The sequence below is a fragment of the Anguilla rostrata genome, chromosome 13 (assembly GCF_018555375.3).
Source record: "Anguilla rostrata isolate EN2019 chromosome 13, ASM1855537v3, whole genome shotgun sequence".
NCBI lineage: Eukaryota > Metazoa > Chordata > Actinopteri > Anguilliformes > Anguillidae > Anguilla > Anguilla rostrata.
Window position 1 is genome coordinate 33,099,752 of NC_057945.1, and position 15,937 is coordinate 33,115,688.

The following is a 15,937-nucleotide window of genomic DNA, read 5'->3' on the forward strand; positions in this document are numbered from 1 at the left end:
ACGACAACGCTGGTAAGCTATATTTAATGATTTAGTACTGTATTTAATGACTTCACTGCACAACTGAAATTAATGGCTTTCCTGGTTGTACGCTAGATGGGGTTGTAAAATGCCGAACGGTACTGGGAGTTGGACAGAAACATTTTCCGTTTTTTGGTATTTTCATAGGATATGTGAACGATACTGAAAGAAGTGAAAGAAATGAAAATGTTTCCCTTTAAGCTCCCGTAGTTAATTGCAGAGCCTTCGTCTGTGATGTTTAACAGATGGTGAGTTGGTGAAGCACTTCATGGAAATTGTATCACGGTGTGAAATCGGAATATTGGTTCTGACAAGCCTCACACGGCTATGAGAAAATTCTTTTTTGAATCTTATAATGATCCGAGCTATGTTTGGAATATATTACTACCACAATATATGCAACAAAACAGGTATTTAACTTTTTTTCCCCCTTAAAGTAAGCAATGTATAAGGCATAAGACAAGTTATAGCCCTAATATCTAACCTGTAACTCTGCTCCCCAGTTACCACCATAAGAAGCCGTTTGTGTCTGACTGTTCACAGTTAGTACTTGGCAGTTAGCCCCCTAGTGTTAGATGATGAGACCAGGCCGTTCGGTCAATCGTTTGTTCATCAGTTTGCTCATACACGCTTTCCGGCACTGTCAACCCTGGACTTGGGGCACCCCCAAGGAACTCGGCTTCCAAAATGGTTCCTGGTGAACTACTCCACGTGAGCATTTCTCCCCAGACAGAGCTCATCCTGTGCCCCTCCCCTGATTTTAAACGGATCGTCGCGGTCCAAACAGAAACGCCCTCCGTGTTCCACGGCCCGGCGGCGGGTCTCTCCAGCGGGGCGGTTCTGACCTGTGAACAGCTCCGGCGCCATGTGGATGGGCGTTCCCACAATGCTGCCCGACATCATGGCCTCCGGCTTGCAGAACCCCAAATCCGTGATCTTCGCACGGTTCTGTTTGTCCAGCTGTGGAACAGAAGTCGGGGGAGGGAGGGGGGAGGAGGGAGAGAGAGTTAGTGTAGGAGCAAGAAGCTGCGCCATTTCTAAAAAAAATGTATTTATTTAGGTGCCCGTTTATGCGCAGCTCGTGATACCCTCCCATATATAAATAGCCAACCATGATGGCTGTACCAAAGGCCAAAATGTGTCTCTCAATTTCTGGGAAATTCAAAGCACAGATACAGATAGGCCAGAAATGGATTTCGGCCAAACAACGAGACTAATTTCCCCCAATCCTTTCACGGTAAAAAATAAAAAGGCAAACTGTATGTATGAGTACACAGTCTTGACGACAGCATTGCATTTTTGTGGAAATGTTAATTATGTGCATGAAACGGAATCAAAGAGCCATGTGAGGAAATAAAAAGGATCATGTGGACAAAACGGAATTCTGTGGGAAGGGAAAAAAAAAGGCCTCAAAACACTGAACTGCATATGGCCATATTAATCGCTCTTAAAGAATCATCGTGTTCCCCATATTTCTTTTTTCTACTCTTAAACTTAAATTCTCAGGTGCTATGGAGCACATTTCAGGAGATTCTGAACTGATCTGCACAGACTGGATACAAAATTCAGCATTTAAAATAGCATTTCTCTTAAGGGAAATCACAGTTATATACAGCACAGTGTGCTTCCTTTCATTTCAGTGTGCAGCAGACACTCACCCAGAGTGACTTACACAGGGTATATTTCTCCATGCTCTATATATATACAGCTGTCCACAAAATGTACTGTGCACTTGAATTTGAGGCGAAAAGTAATTTAGTCAGAGCGTGACATCATAAAGGGTCCCGGCGTTTGCATCACATGTCTAAAGCCTCCAGACACACGAGAGGAATCCGGTGGGGCTTGCAGGACTAACTGCAGACGTCCCTTCTCATATTTAGACTGATTCGATTCACCTCAGAAGAGGGGCATTTAAATCAGTGGCACACTGTGAACAGATCCCTCGCTAGCAATGAGCTGACGACTGAAAGTCTGAGTGCTCATTTTAACAGGCGAGCCACTCGGGCTGATGTGTGCCTGAATACGGAATAACAGACCTGTCAGCAACATCACTAAGAGCCACCAAAGAGGAGGTCATTCAGCCACATACTATTTACACCAGAAGCCAGAGAAATCGAGACTAGCAGGTATTGTGGGTCGGCCACCTATTGGCAATAACACTCAGACACAAAAATTAAACTAATAAAATGTCACTAAAAGTCCACAAAGGCACATTTCCAAGACCTGACACTTTCCCCTCAAAACACACCACAAATGCTTTCACAACTGTTATTAAAAAAAAAATTCTTCCAGAGGGACTTGCCCAAAGACCACCCCCCTTCTAACAGGGTTTAAAATCAGTGGGATCGGAATGGGAATGGGTGGGAGGAAGGGAAATGGTTTTGGCTGGGTGGTGCTTACTAGAACATTCTTCAGCTTGATGTCTCTGTGTAGCAGCCCCTGGCCGTGCAGGAACCGGATCCCTTCCACCACGTCCAGGGCCACCTGCAACCGCTCTTTCAAGGACAGCCCCGCCTGGGAGAGAGGGGGTGGGGTCATCAGAGCAGGGCGGGATCATAAGACAGTGAGGCGGGGTCATAAGACAGCGAGGCGGGGTCACAAGACAGTGGGGCGGGGTCATAAGACAGCGGGGTAGGGTTCTAGGCCGTAGATTGTCTCTCCATAAGCAGAATAACAAATCACAGTTGTGTTAATCAGTGGGACGAGCTCCACGGAAACGGAGGTACTAGGCACTGAACCTAGAGGTTCCGGAGTTGAGATGCGGAACACGTGCACGTGCGCGAGCGTGCCCTTGTGCGCGGTCGGCGCGGCGGTCTCCCCCCCTTGCCCCGCGGCGGTAAAGCCGCGCGCTCTACCTTGAGTCCAGTGTAGAGGTCGCGGTGCAGCCTCTCCATGATGAGCAGCACGGCGATGCTGGAGCCGCCGCCGTACGTGTGGTCGATGACAGAGCCGTGCAGGTCCACCAGCCGCTCGTGCTTCGGCAGGGATCTGGGGGGGTGGGGGGGAGAGAGAGAGAAAGAGGAGAGAGAGAGGGAGAGGGAGGGACAGAGAGAGAGGGAGAGGGAGGGACAGAGAGAGAGAGAGAGAGAGAGAGAGAGAGGGAGAGAGAGAGAGGCTCACATTGATGCAGTCTTTCCCCCCTGGATCTGGTCTCCAGTGTAAACACTGGCTTTAAGGAACCCCATCCAAGAGCTGCATGCAGATACATATGCATGCCTTCCGTTTAAGCTTCTCTCATTTTTAGAGATGTCAAAACTTATTTAAATCGAAGCACACAAGGTGGTTCACACGGTGTAATACAGCTGAACAAAGCCCCCTGTGTTTGACTACTGAACGCTATGCACTGGTGATCATAAGGTTCTGAGGTCATGCAAAAGGTTGTTAATACAAGATGTGCTCCTTAAAGCTACAAGCTGAAGATGTTTGCAGATCATTTACACTAAAGAAATATTGTGCTGTGTATTATTTAGCACAAAATTAATAATTCCCTTTATATGGCCATATGGCCTTTATGTGTGTCACACCTTAGTGATTTGTTGTTTTTAAAAGGGCTCCAATGCTGTTTGTAAAGAAAAGATTTTAAGTTTGATTCCCAGGTGGACTGTCCTTCTAACCCAGAACATGTTGGACCTTTATTTGAATGACTTTCATCAATTCATTTTACAGCTGTTGATGTTTGATGAAAAATTTTAGCCATGCAGGTCACTGGAAGACATCACCCTGCCAAACATAATAAGAATAATGATATTGCCCAATTACGGATTACCCTATTCCTCTATACTCATTATAATCATTTTTCATCTTATGATTCACCAGTGATAATTGGTGAGGCCCTCAACGTATGACTTTTATTAGGAATATGTGAGGTTACACCTGTGTCACAGGTGACATTTTCTCATTCCCACAGTTGCTCCTCCCTCTCCACTGGACAGACAGACTCACCTGGTGTAGTGGAACTCCAGCGCCAGGTCGTTCCAGTGCTTGTCGTCGGGGGGTACGACGGATTTGAGAGCGCAGGGGAAGTGGCCTCCCCAGCTGTCACACAGGTACACCACCCCGTACTGGCCCCGCCCGAGCTCCCGGCCCAGTTTAGGCTTTCCTGCGGGATACAAAAACGCGGAACCAAACGCTGCTGACTGGGGTTTCCATGAGGACCGAGATCATTACGTACCACAAACCTGAGCAAGTTTTTATTCCATGACATGCAGCCTTCATTGAATACATTCATTCACTTGTTTGTTCATTCACTTATTTAGTTTGCTAGGCAGGTCTCCCATTTTATGAGTATTTGCTCCTGAAAGTCTCCAGTGTTAACTGGAAAAATAATTTAGTAATTGAGTACATCTACTAACTGGGATGCATTAGTGCATTAAATGCATTAAACTTAAACTTTTTGGGGGGGAAAAAGGTTAGCATAGAGCCCTGCCAGGACAGGGGAAGTCTTAGAAAGAAGGTGGTGCTCTTACCGTTCAACAGAACGTCTCTGAGCGATCGGCTTTCCAAAGAGAGGCGTGCCAGTCGGGGGGCGTGGTCCTTTCGCACGCGTAACCAGAGGTCCTCCGTCCGCTCCAGCCGGCCCGTGTGACCCTCCTCCAGCTGGGCACAGAGACACGCCCGGTTACGCCACAGGCGAACGCTTAGAGACCGACAGCCAACCACAGCACAGAACCAGCTGGGCACAGAGACACGCCCAGTTACGCCACAGGCGAATGCTTAGAGTCCGACCGCAGGCCTCTCCTCCCACAGCTTTCACCAGCAGGCTTCTCAAACCTGTGCTTCTCAATGATGTCATCAGTGTCTGGCAAATGCCGAGTTGCACATATAGCGGAGAAATGAGTGGAGATATGGGGACAACTACTGAATTGGAATACAGACAAGGTGTAATAATCACAAAATTCTTTTGTTAGTGTTTATTATTACTATTATTACAATGTTGTTTTCTCACATCAATGCCTTTATGAAGTCAAAAAAGGTGTACCCTCTCCACTATAAACAACCAGAATGTTTTTTTCTTTTTACAAGAAAAGGGATTAAGAATTTTTTTTTTTTTTTTACTTCTTAAGACTTGGCCACTGGTCAAATGACTTCCGTCTGTCTTGAGTAAAATGTCATTTTTTTGGGCATTTGCAATGGTTCACAACATTAGGTTAAAACTGGTTTTGCTCAGGTGAATGGAGTCTAACATTTACAGCCGACATAGAAAACACACCACATAACCAGATCAAAAAAATCCAGGACATGCAACAGCGACCGACATCGAGCACTTCTGTGCAGAAAATAACACCAGCACCTGACATCGCCTTCCTTTTAAGTTGACACTTATTTTCCGAAGGGTTTCAGTAATTCCATTACAGATTTCTGTTTTTCAAGAAAGAAAATATTCCTGTTTTTCCCCCCCTCCACTGCTCACGGGTGAACACCCGTGAGGTGTGGTTTCGGTGGTGCGCTTGGCTGTGCTTGCTTTGCACTTTCACATGAACTACACTGGGCTGAAATGTCAGCACTAAGCCAGAGTTTCCTTTGTCTGTCTGTAGTACTGAAGCGTAACCCGCAGTGTGGCTTGGGTCGTGGGATAAAGAATGGTGCGCGAGTAAGTGACCTCCAGTGGAGTAGTGACCGGTCAATGTGGTTAAGACTGGCAAGGGGAGTTATTGACTGGCATTGGGTGATAGTGACTGGCACAGGGAGATAGTGACTGACATAGGGAGCTAGTGACTGGCATAGGGAGCTGGTGACTGGAATAAGGAGATAGTGACTGACATGGAGAGCTAGTGAATGGTATAGGGAGCTAGTGACTGGCATAGGGAGATAGTGACAGGCACAGAGATTTAGTGACTGGCATAGCAAGCTAGTGACTGGCATAGGGAGCCGGTGACTGGCATTGAGAGCTAGTGAATGGTATAGGGAGCTAGTGACTGGCACAACGAGCTAGTGACTGGCATAGGGAGCTAGTGGCTGGCATAGAGAGATGATGACTGGCGTAGGGACCTAGTGACTGGCATAGGGATCTGGTGACTGGCATAGGGAGCTGGTGACTGGCATATGGAGCTAGTGGCTGGCATAGGGAGCTAGTGGCTGGCATAGAGAGATGATGACTGGCATAGGGATCTGGTGACTGGCACAGGGAGCTGGTGACTGGCACAGGGAGCTAGTGACTGGCATAGGGAGCTGGTGACTGGCACAGGGAGCTGGTGACTGGCACAGGGAGCTAGTGACTGGCATATGGAGCTGGTGACTGGCATAGTGAGGGTACCTGGCGCAGGGAAGCAGCGAAGGCATCGTGGGAGCTGTTGAGGCGCGTGCGGAACTGAGAGCAGATGCTCTTGGCCAGTTTGGCGGCGCTGAGGCTCTCGATCGCGTCCTGCGCCACCTTCCTCTTCCACTCGGCCGTGATGGCCGGCGGGTTCACCCACGTCAGCCGCTGGAGGATCTGCACACGGCACCAACAGGGCAAGACAGGGCCGGGAGAGAGAGGGGAGACAGGGCCGGGAGAGAGAGGGGAGACAGGATGAGGAGAGAGAGGGGAGACAGGGCCGGGAGAGAGAGGGGAGACAGGACCGGGAGAGAGAGGGGAGACAGGACCGGGAGAGAGAGGGGAGACAGGATGAGGAGAGGGGAGACAGGACCGGGAGAGAGAGGGGAGACAGGACCGGGAGAGAGAGGGGAGACAGGGCCGGGAGAGAGAGGGGAGACAGGGCCGGGAGAGAGAGGGGAGACAGGGCCGGGAGAGAGAGGGGAGACAGGATGAGGAGAGAGAGGGGAGACAGGATGAGGAGAGAGAGGGGAGACAGGATGAGGAGAGGGGCTGCACTGTAGTGCATTCACATTCTGCGTCCTTCCCCAGCAGAACCAAACTCTGGTGTCAGCCCGTTTTACATCACAGATGCTGATACAAATGCCTTTCAAATACATGTGGAGTTTCGTGACACATAAACCGCCAACCCAACAACTTTGCTCAAAGTGCACAAAAATTCCTTGAAATGCTCATCCCTAAACTGAAAATACAACACCCACAGTACATTTTCCAAAATTACATTTACACAAGTTAATTTACACTGATCAAATACACTTTGGCAAAAATATTTGACCACATTGGCACAAATGTAATATCAAATAATTTTATTTAAAGCTGCAGTGTAAAGGGTTAGGGAAATAAGGAAATTACCAGTAGACGTGTGGACAGACACAGACACACAGATTTGTTTTGACACCCTCACCCTAAAGTAAAAATAGCCACCACATGCAGTACACATGTAGCTTGTATCAATCACACTGTTGCAACGTGTGACAGCCCTCTAATTGCTTCACGAAATGACAACACCAAAGGATGCTTGCATTATGTGATTACAGCAGCAGACAAATTTATAGTCAGGACGGTCGCTTTAACTGATTTTTAGGCCACGGGGGCCAAGATGCCATTTTAAAATACAGGAGTCCTTTTGTAGTTGCAGTTTTAGAGCATCCTTCAGCAGCATAATGTTTCATATAGACAACAGGTTTAATGGCTGACAAACAGGTGTTGTGTACACGCGAATACTACAGTGACGTGTCACTTATTAAAGTCGCATAGCTTCATTCTTCATTCCGGGAGGCACACCCATTAACTCTTTGAGCTTGGCTTGTTTTGTCAAAGCAGTGGCGTTTCATTATGGCGCAGGCTACATGAAGAAACTGCGCTGGACAGTTTCCCACCATTTTGTTTAATCAAAACTACAACCTCAGAGTTACGAACCCAGTACTCTGACCATTATGCTAACACTGCCAGGCTAAATATTTGTTGTACAATTCTAATTTCTTTCCATATAACATGGATCAGACACTTACAACCACAACAGGGGTGTGATACCTATGCATGGCTGGCTCCCAAGAAAAATGAAAGCCAGCACACTAAGTGTTCATAAAATGTTACAAATATTCACCAGTCCAACAAGTGAATTAGTCATCTACATCATCTACATTCACACATTACTACTTCGTTCTTAAATGTTTTGGAATCGTCCTCTTTTTTTTTTAGGATGTTTTTCGGTCTTGAATCCCCCCCCCATTCATTTTGGAAAGTCCAGTTGTACACACAGGCCCGGCCTGTCACTCAAACACCCCGTCAGTTTGGGAGGGTTGCCAAAGCGTGTTTCCATGGCAATGAGTTCCGCTAGCGGTGTCGGTGCGCGGCCTGGCTGCAGCGCTACAGAGCCCGTGTAGCCTGTGCTAGCGTTCCACAGCCACCCCGTCAGCCAGGGCAGCTGCTCTCTGGCTAAACCGGATGAGGAGGAAAATCCTTGCTAACTGACCTGCCCCCTTCCTGAGTGACGCTAGAGCACAACCAGGCACCAGCCGGAGGGGGGGGGGGGGGGACTCTGCTGCCAAACCACAGGGCACACCCCTACACTGAAGGCCAGCACTGTGGCAGGACACACCCCCATCGGTAGGTTACCAAAATTCCAGTAGTGCTCTGCGTTCTAACGGACACGTGTACTTTTACATTACATGTAGGCAGACGCCTCTTCAGCTCTCGAGGTTCTCACCTGTTTGATCTGCTCCCACACTACCCGCGTAACCGAGGACCCAGAATGGAACGTAACTTCGACGTGATAGGCAGCGTTCAGAATCTGAGAGAGACAGAGGGAACCGCTGAAAAGGGAACTGAAGCGGAAACACAGCAAGTCATTTGGGAAATTCGCCAAATATGACATGCAAAGAGAGCTGTTCAATCCTCAGGCTTTGCAGTTTGCACTTAGTTGACCTCAGGACTTAAAGTGCAGCAAATTTTTTTTTCCTTGGCACAATCATGTTGGCTTAGATGAGTTTGGCCGTCATTCAGATAAACAGAAAGCGTAGCACACAAAAACAAATGGCTAATTCACCAGTCAGAGCTAAGTACACACTGCAAAACGGATTGAATAGTGCCTTACTAACAGATCACTGTTGAATAACATCATCCATGTACTGTACATCAAAATGCCATGTAATGATCCGAAATGGCGTGTTTTCCTAATACTAACACTTTCGGTAAATGTTTTGAGCTTTGCCTGTGTAGAGACCCTAGACCAGGGGTGGCCAACCCTGGTCCTGGGGAGCCGCAGGTCTGCTGGTTTTTGTTTTCACCTTGAATACAACAACCACTTAGACAAAAGAAACCAGGTGAGGTGAGTTAACTGTGTAATCACCTGCTTTAATTGATCAATTTAGCACTGAGTAAAAACAAAAGCCAGCAGACCCTGCGGCTCTCCAGGACCAGGCTTGGCCACCCCTGCCCTAAACTATAATACAATAAGATACAGGACTGGTCTGGTATGCACCATGCAAAACCACCACAGGACGCTTCGGCACCCGGAAGGCTTTCCCACACACACTGTTCAGTGCGATGCGGTAATTCTTACGAGCTGCCGAAAAGGCAGATCGTTCCTCTTTAGGGCGACGCGTTTTCCCCTCTACCTGCTTCAGGTGGTTAGAGGTGACGTTGTGCACGGAGGAGTCCGTGGTGGACTTCTCCAGGCTGCTCAGGCAGCGCTCCAGCGTGCCCACGAAGCTCTCGCGCAGGTAGTCCACCGAGCTGATCAGCTTGTTGGCCACGGCCTGGTTCAGCCGCACCACGATCAGCTCCTGGATCTGGTGGATGCACGACTTGATGTCCTTGGAGGTCACGGGCTCCCCGTTGGGCGTAACGATAATATCTTATTGGGACGTTAGAGAGACAGACAGAGACGGAAAGAGCGGGAGAATGAGGGGCGGAAGGATGGAAAAGTGAGAGGAGGAGAGAGACAAAATATTACTCTACAAATGTAGAGCAAATGTGAAGCATGATGGACAGTTGAGGCTCTTTCATTTCCCAGCGGTCGCACAAGGTGCAGTTTCTGCGCTGGACTGCTGGAGGAACCTGCACTCTCTCACCCCACCCCTCCCCTCCCCTCCCCTCCAGCTCCACAACTATGCAGCGGCTCCAACAGCCACCCTAAATAGGATAAGCTGCCATGGCGACCGGGTGAACAAGCTCATGCTCATCTGGCCACGAGTTTGCCAATCGCACTCCTAACAAAGTCACTGAGTGCGCAAACTGGAAATTACCGTCCCCTCTCGTGGGGTAATTACACTGGGTCTGCTCCCAGAAGGAAATTATGCAAATGGGGTTCACAGGATTTGAGACATAATATCCAAAAACATTTGGATATTAAACCCCCCCCACCCCCCCTTCCAGCATCCTTGCTTTCTGCTGATATCCATCACCCCCCCCTTTCCAGAACCCTTAGTGCCAGCTGGTATTCCCCCCCGCACCCCCTCGCCTTTCCGATACCTGTAAACTCCAGGTTGGCGGCATCCTCCAGGAGCTGCTCCTTCATGCTGCCCAGCGTCTCCACGATCATCTCCTTCATCTCCTCCTGCTTGCGGTTGGCGATGGCCATGAGGGAGGAGAAGAGCTCGCCCTCCTTCTCGCGGGTGTACTCCAGCCGCCGCGGCGTGATCTGCAGGTCCCGCTGCATGTCGAAGGCCTGAAACCCCGCCCCCCACACGCCGTGATGTAATCTACAAGGGTATGACATCAGCTACCTATCGACGACACGGTTTAAATATTTGAAACTTTCTACTGAACCCAATACACACGTGGGCTTAGACCAAACACGTACCCACATATGACCCCCTGGGTGAAAGTTCCTACTGAAATCCCATAAACACATGGGCTTAGACCCAACACGTACGCACATATGACCCCCTGGGTGAAACGTCCTCCTGAAACCGTATACACACGTGGGCTTAGACCCAACACGTACGCACATATGACCCCCTGGGTGAAACGTCCTACTGAAACCGTATACACACGTGGGCTTAGACCCAACACGTACGCACATATGACCCCCTGGGTGAAACGTCCAACTGAAACCCTATACACACACGTGTGCTCAGCCCCAACCCCACTGGGTGAAACTCAGTATGAAGGGCGGGGTACCTGGTTGATGAAGAGGTCCAGGCAGCGGCAGTGCAGGCCATTGAGCAGGTTGGCGGCCTCCACCTGCTGGTTGTGCAGCACCTGCCGGGCGAAGGGCACCAGCAGCCGGTGCAGCCGCTCCAGGCTGTCCCCCAGGGCGCTCTGCGGCTTGGCGGCCGGGTGGGGCGACTGCGGGGGGGCACCGCAGGCGCAGTTCCCCGCCGGGCTGCTGAGGAACCCCAGGGTGAGGAGCTGTTTCTGGAGGGCGCCCCGGTCCCGGTCCCGGTCCCGGTCCGTGCCCCGCCCGCCCTCGGGGCCCGGCTCGCTGGGCACGCGCACGAAGCAGATGGGGAAGGGCAGGGCCTCCCGCACCTTCTGGAGCTCGGACACCTGCGCGGGCGTCAGCTGGTCCTGGTTGGCGGCGTAGAGCAGGATGGGCACCACGTTGCGAAGGCAGTCCTCCAGGGCCTGCTCTATGGGCTGCACGCTGGGGCAGGGCACCACCATGATCTTAGCCTCCTAGGCAGGGACAGACAGGGGAACGCAGTGATGCACATGACTGGGGTACTGGACACCAGGCACCTTGCACCCAGCGCAGGCCTCTGTGATCACATTTTGTTCCCCAAGGAGCACATGTGCCCCTAAGTTAAAAGAGTTAGGAACACACTAATGCATCCCAATTAGTAGATGTGCTCTGAAATTATTTTTTCCCACTTGGTGCACATCAAAATTCACGATCCCCAATAGCTTCTGGCGGCTGAACTGCTGCCACAGATAAACTGTGTGGGGACAAAGTGTCCCCCCAAGCACTGCCCAAGAAAGCAACGTGCCTCCCTAGAAAATTTAAAAGTTAAAATTTTAAATGTTTAAATTCATTAATTCATCCTGCATTTTTACTCAACAAATTTTAGCAGAACAAATGTTGAGCCATCGGTCTGTTCTTTGGCTTACACAATCGCCCAAACATGAAAAAACTGAACTGCAAGACACCAATGAAGAGAGATGTTCATATAACATTAACAGCCAAATTGGCTGGGCCAATTTCATTGAAAAGCACTAGAAAGAAAGCTCACTGCAGTTTGCGCATTATATTTTTTTGTCAACAGTGACACCACATCCTCTGATCCACTCTGGTGGAATAGGCCTATATAAAGCAATTGACCCTGGCAACCGTGCAAGAAAGGCTATCAAAGCACTGGTGCAATTCAGAAGTATGCTGGAATCAATTCAGACAGACAAGAAACACCACAAACACATAAAACCAAAAAGCGCCACACAACTGTCGTCAAGAGCAAGGGATTACCATCTCCCTTGACCTCAAGGTTGTGATCATGATGCAAAAACACGGCCAAATACACCAACGTGCGATTTTTAAAAAAACAACAATGACGAAATTCTGCCTCAGCTGTCGGGACACTGTGTGTAGTGTGCCAGCTTGATGACATTCAGATCCATATCCTGTCTCTTGAGTGATTTGTGCTGTTGCGTGCAAGCTGTGTGTGTAGGGGGAAGGGGGTAGGGGGAAGGGGGAAGGGGGGAGGGGATGGGGGTTTGTGCCAGCAAACTTCCTGCATGAGTTTCGGTTGCCACAGGGCCTGACCTCAACACAATAGATTGTACGCATCACTTCAGGGGAGTGGCAAAATTGCAGTCGTATCATATTTTCTGCGCGGCTGCCGCTTGTGTGTTTTGGCTCTCGATAGCTCCACACAGCGCTACCAACTGCAAGCCACCAAGCGCTGCTCCACTTAGCATGTTAGCATTTAGCCGTTTGTCTGCAGCACACGTCGAATGCCAAGGGGGCGGAATGAGACAACGGTCACTACTGCACAAACAGGGTAAACAGCCAATGCAGAGAGAGGCTGTCCCTGCCAGAAAAAAAACACCCCACTGTCTAAATAATCAGAGGTAGGACCCATCAGATGAGAGTAAATAAGAATACCAGATTCTCTTTCTTTCTTTCTTGTTTACTTGTGACCAGACCACTCCGAACAGAAGAGAAACTGAAAGAGTAAGGACATAGAGAAACTGACAGCGACAAATAGATTGTGAAAAATAAGGGAGGGGAAGTTGTTGAAAGAGAGGGAGAGAGAAAAAGAAAGTGGAAGGGAGGACAAGAAGGAGTGGGAGGGAGGGAGCAAGGGAGGAGATGGGACAGAGAGAGAGAGAGAGATATGACTCACAAACTCACAAAGGAGACAGACAGTGCCATCTCCAAGAAACAAGAGCTGTGGGATAGTGGAGACATTTCATTAGGACAAGTATGGCCACTGCTTCCAATCTTAAAACAAAATAATATTTCAGAGTAGCATAAATGTCACGACACCCAAGTCCAAATGTTTTTTGCGTTATTTTGATGCAGAAATGAACAAACTTAAGGGTCTGTAAAATACACAGAAATGCTAAATGCTTAGCATTTACATTTTTAAATGACTGTACATACTTTCACATGTGCCGATTAATTCTGTAATTTATCCATCCATGTACCCCTATTTACAGTGCATAGATGTCCTCTATCAACTGTGTATAGACCCAACTTCATATTCATCTGCTGGCTGTATCACATCCTCGGACCGTCTGCCGTGTGAATCGTCTTTCAGACAAACGGCGGGCGAGCGCTTGCTGATTTTCGGTGGTGGGGGGGGGGGGGGTGATACGCCCGTCCCGTGCGGGGAAAGCATTTTTCCCCTCTTCCAGGCCCTGCACACGCAGATGGGCGAGGGCCGCGCCGTTCACGCACAAACGTAATTAACAAGTTCCCGTTTCTGCACCCCCCCAGTGTCCAAAAAAAGGACTGGTGTTGATTTGGCGGAGCGGTGCGAATTTAGCGAAGAGCCGCCAGGGCCTCTGAAGTGCCGTTTAGCATCGGGTAAACAGGACCGCATCCGACTCGCCGCATTTAAACTTTTAAACCCCAACTTCAAACTCATTAAAGGACTGCTTTTTTGGGGGGGGGGTGGGGGGGTGTCCTTGGCACCAAACAGCCCTTAGATGAGCACCCTATGTTAGAAAAGCACACGGCCAGGCTATTGGAAGTTACAGTGCAAACGTGCATTAGGTTTTTTTACAAACACGCACACACATACATATATATTCTGTCACACATTTCGTTCAGGTCTATCTTCACAAAACGTATTAAACAGGGGGCTGTATGTAGTATGAATAATTTAGAATGTATTCGCTATGTTATATACAATATAGCTTACAGCACATTTAAAGACCTTTTTTTGTAAAATATGAAGTGGCAATTATCATTTCAAACCCAACACAGGATTTGTGACAAACTTTTCATTTTGATTTGGACAGAATAGATATCTGTCCTTCACCCACTAAAAACCAAGTGAAACGGAATGATCCACAAACCAGTCCGGCAGCAAATGCCTATTAAGCTCCTACAGGCCCAAACACACCAGGTACAGATTCTACAGGCTCTGCGCAAGCGTTGCTCATCAAATTTGCCACCGCTCAGTTTTTAAAAGTGGAAAACTTCAGTTTAACAACATGCAGATTTTCTGTGTATTAACCTGCAGGCTGTGGGCCAATCTCAATTGTAAATTGTAAATTTAGTTTGATTGCATCCGTCTTTCAATATGGCGGTGGCACAATAATTCCCACAACACAAATGTCACTGGAACCTATTTTACTATGTTGTGCAGCATATTTGTATGAATAAAAAGCAAAGCAATGCATGATGCCCAATGTCACCTGACTAATTCTTCAGAAGGAAACATAGGGTAGGATTGAAACAGCACTGATGCATCCCTGTCAGGACTCTTACTCGTTCAAAGTAATTCTGAGCTGGAGTCGAACGTGAGCATTAACGGCTGTAAGATGCAATAGACAGTGTTGGCACACAAACCATTTTCATAGGCTTACTGGGATGCGGTAGATCAGTGAAGCACATTTAACCCCTTTTCAGTGTGAGATCACAAATATACAAGTAAAATATTCTGAACTTCTGAGAGAAATCTCTTATGCTGATGCAACAATCACTACTGGCAACTGAAAGCATTTGAGTTCTGGAACACTGACTTAAAATTTAGAGAAAACATTCCAACAAACCTACTTTTCAAAGGGTTAAGGGTCGATTATCTATTCCATTCTGCTCTGTTCTGTTCTGTTCCAGCCACCCTAAGGGTATTCAGCAGAGCAGAGCAGCTGATAGACTGTAGAGCTGAAAACAACGAGCAACAGATTTTGTTACCAGTACCCTCGGATCAGGATTTTGATGTAACCATAGCAACCGGATCACAGCACTTCATTTTTCCACCCATCTGAACCACGGTCATGTGAAGCGCACCAGACCGGGTCGCGTTACGCAAGAGGCAGAGGGGCCTGTAAAGCAGCGTGGTGCTGTGCTGTGTGGGACACACACCGCTGGGCTGTGCTCTGCGGTACATACGCCACTGGGCTGTGCTGTGCTCTGTGGTACATACGTCGCTGGGCTGTGCTGTGCGGGACACACTCCGCTGGGCTGTGCTGTGCTGTGTGGGACACACTCCGGAGGGCTGTGCTGTGCTGTGCTGTTTGTTACACACTCCGCTGCGCTGTGCTGTGCTGTTTGTTACACACTCCGCTGCGCTGTGCTGTTCTGCGCTGTTAGGGACACACTGCGCTGGGCTGTGCTGTGCTGTGCTGTTTGGTACACGCTGTGCTGTTAGGGACACACTCCGCTGGGCTGTGCTGTGACACTGTTTTGGGGATTACGGAGGGAGGAGGGGTCGGGTTTTCACTGCAGATTGTTTGCGCAGCTCTGCCTGCACTTTGAGTCAGACCTTCCCGCCATCCCCGCTATTCCACACACAAATCTACAGAAACTGAAACGAGGAAGTTTCAGCTCTCGCACGGGTACGATGAATTCCACAGTTCTGCCGTCATACGAGGGGCATGCATGGCAGCCAGGAAGAGCACCAGGGTCTCAGGTACTACGGATGGGGAGCCCTTATATGGGACACTTCTCAAAGAACCCACAGAAAAACAGGAGCGTATCGGTTCCCT

The 15,937-nt window shown here is 48.9% G+C and overlaps 1 protein-coding gene across 3 annotated transcripts in view; it reads right to left on the reverse strand.

Annotated features, from left to right (window-relative positions):
* Positions 1 to 15,937, reverse strand: part of dstyk (dual serine/threonine and tyrosine protein kinase) — a 28,492-nt gene that overhangs the window by 2,918 nt on the left and 9,637 nt on the right. For all 3 annotated transcript variants that reach the window (XM_064304698.1, XM_064304696.1, XM_064304697.1), the window contains 10 exons: positions 10,961 to 11,458; positions 10,310 to 10,505; positions 9,454 to 9,692; positions 8,544 to 8,627; positions 6,275 to 6,451; positions 4,488 to 4,617; positions 3,964 to 4,120; positions 2,877 to 3,009; positions 2,422 to 2,535; positions 867 to 981 (listed from right to left, as the gene is read on the reverse strand). In XM_064304698.1, the coding sequence (XP_064160768.1) occupies positions 867 to 981; positions 2,422 to 2,535; positions 2,877 to 3,009; positions 3,964 to 4,120; positions 4,488 to 4,617; positions 6,275 to 6,451; positions 8,544 to 8,627; positions 9,454 to 9,692; positions 10,310 to 10,505; positions 10,961 to 11,458 (1,843 nt within the window). The remainder of the gene's footprint in view (positions 1 to 866; positions 982 to 2,421; positions 2,536 to 2,876; positions 3,010 to 3,963; positions 4,121 to 4,487; positions 4,618 to 6,274; positions 6,452 to 8,543; positions 8,628 to 9,453; positions 9,693 to 10,309; positions 10,506 to 10,960; positions 11,459 to 15,937) is intronic.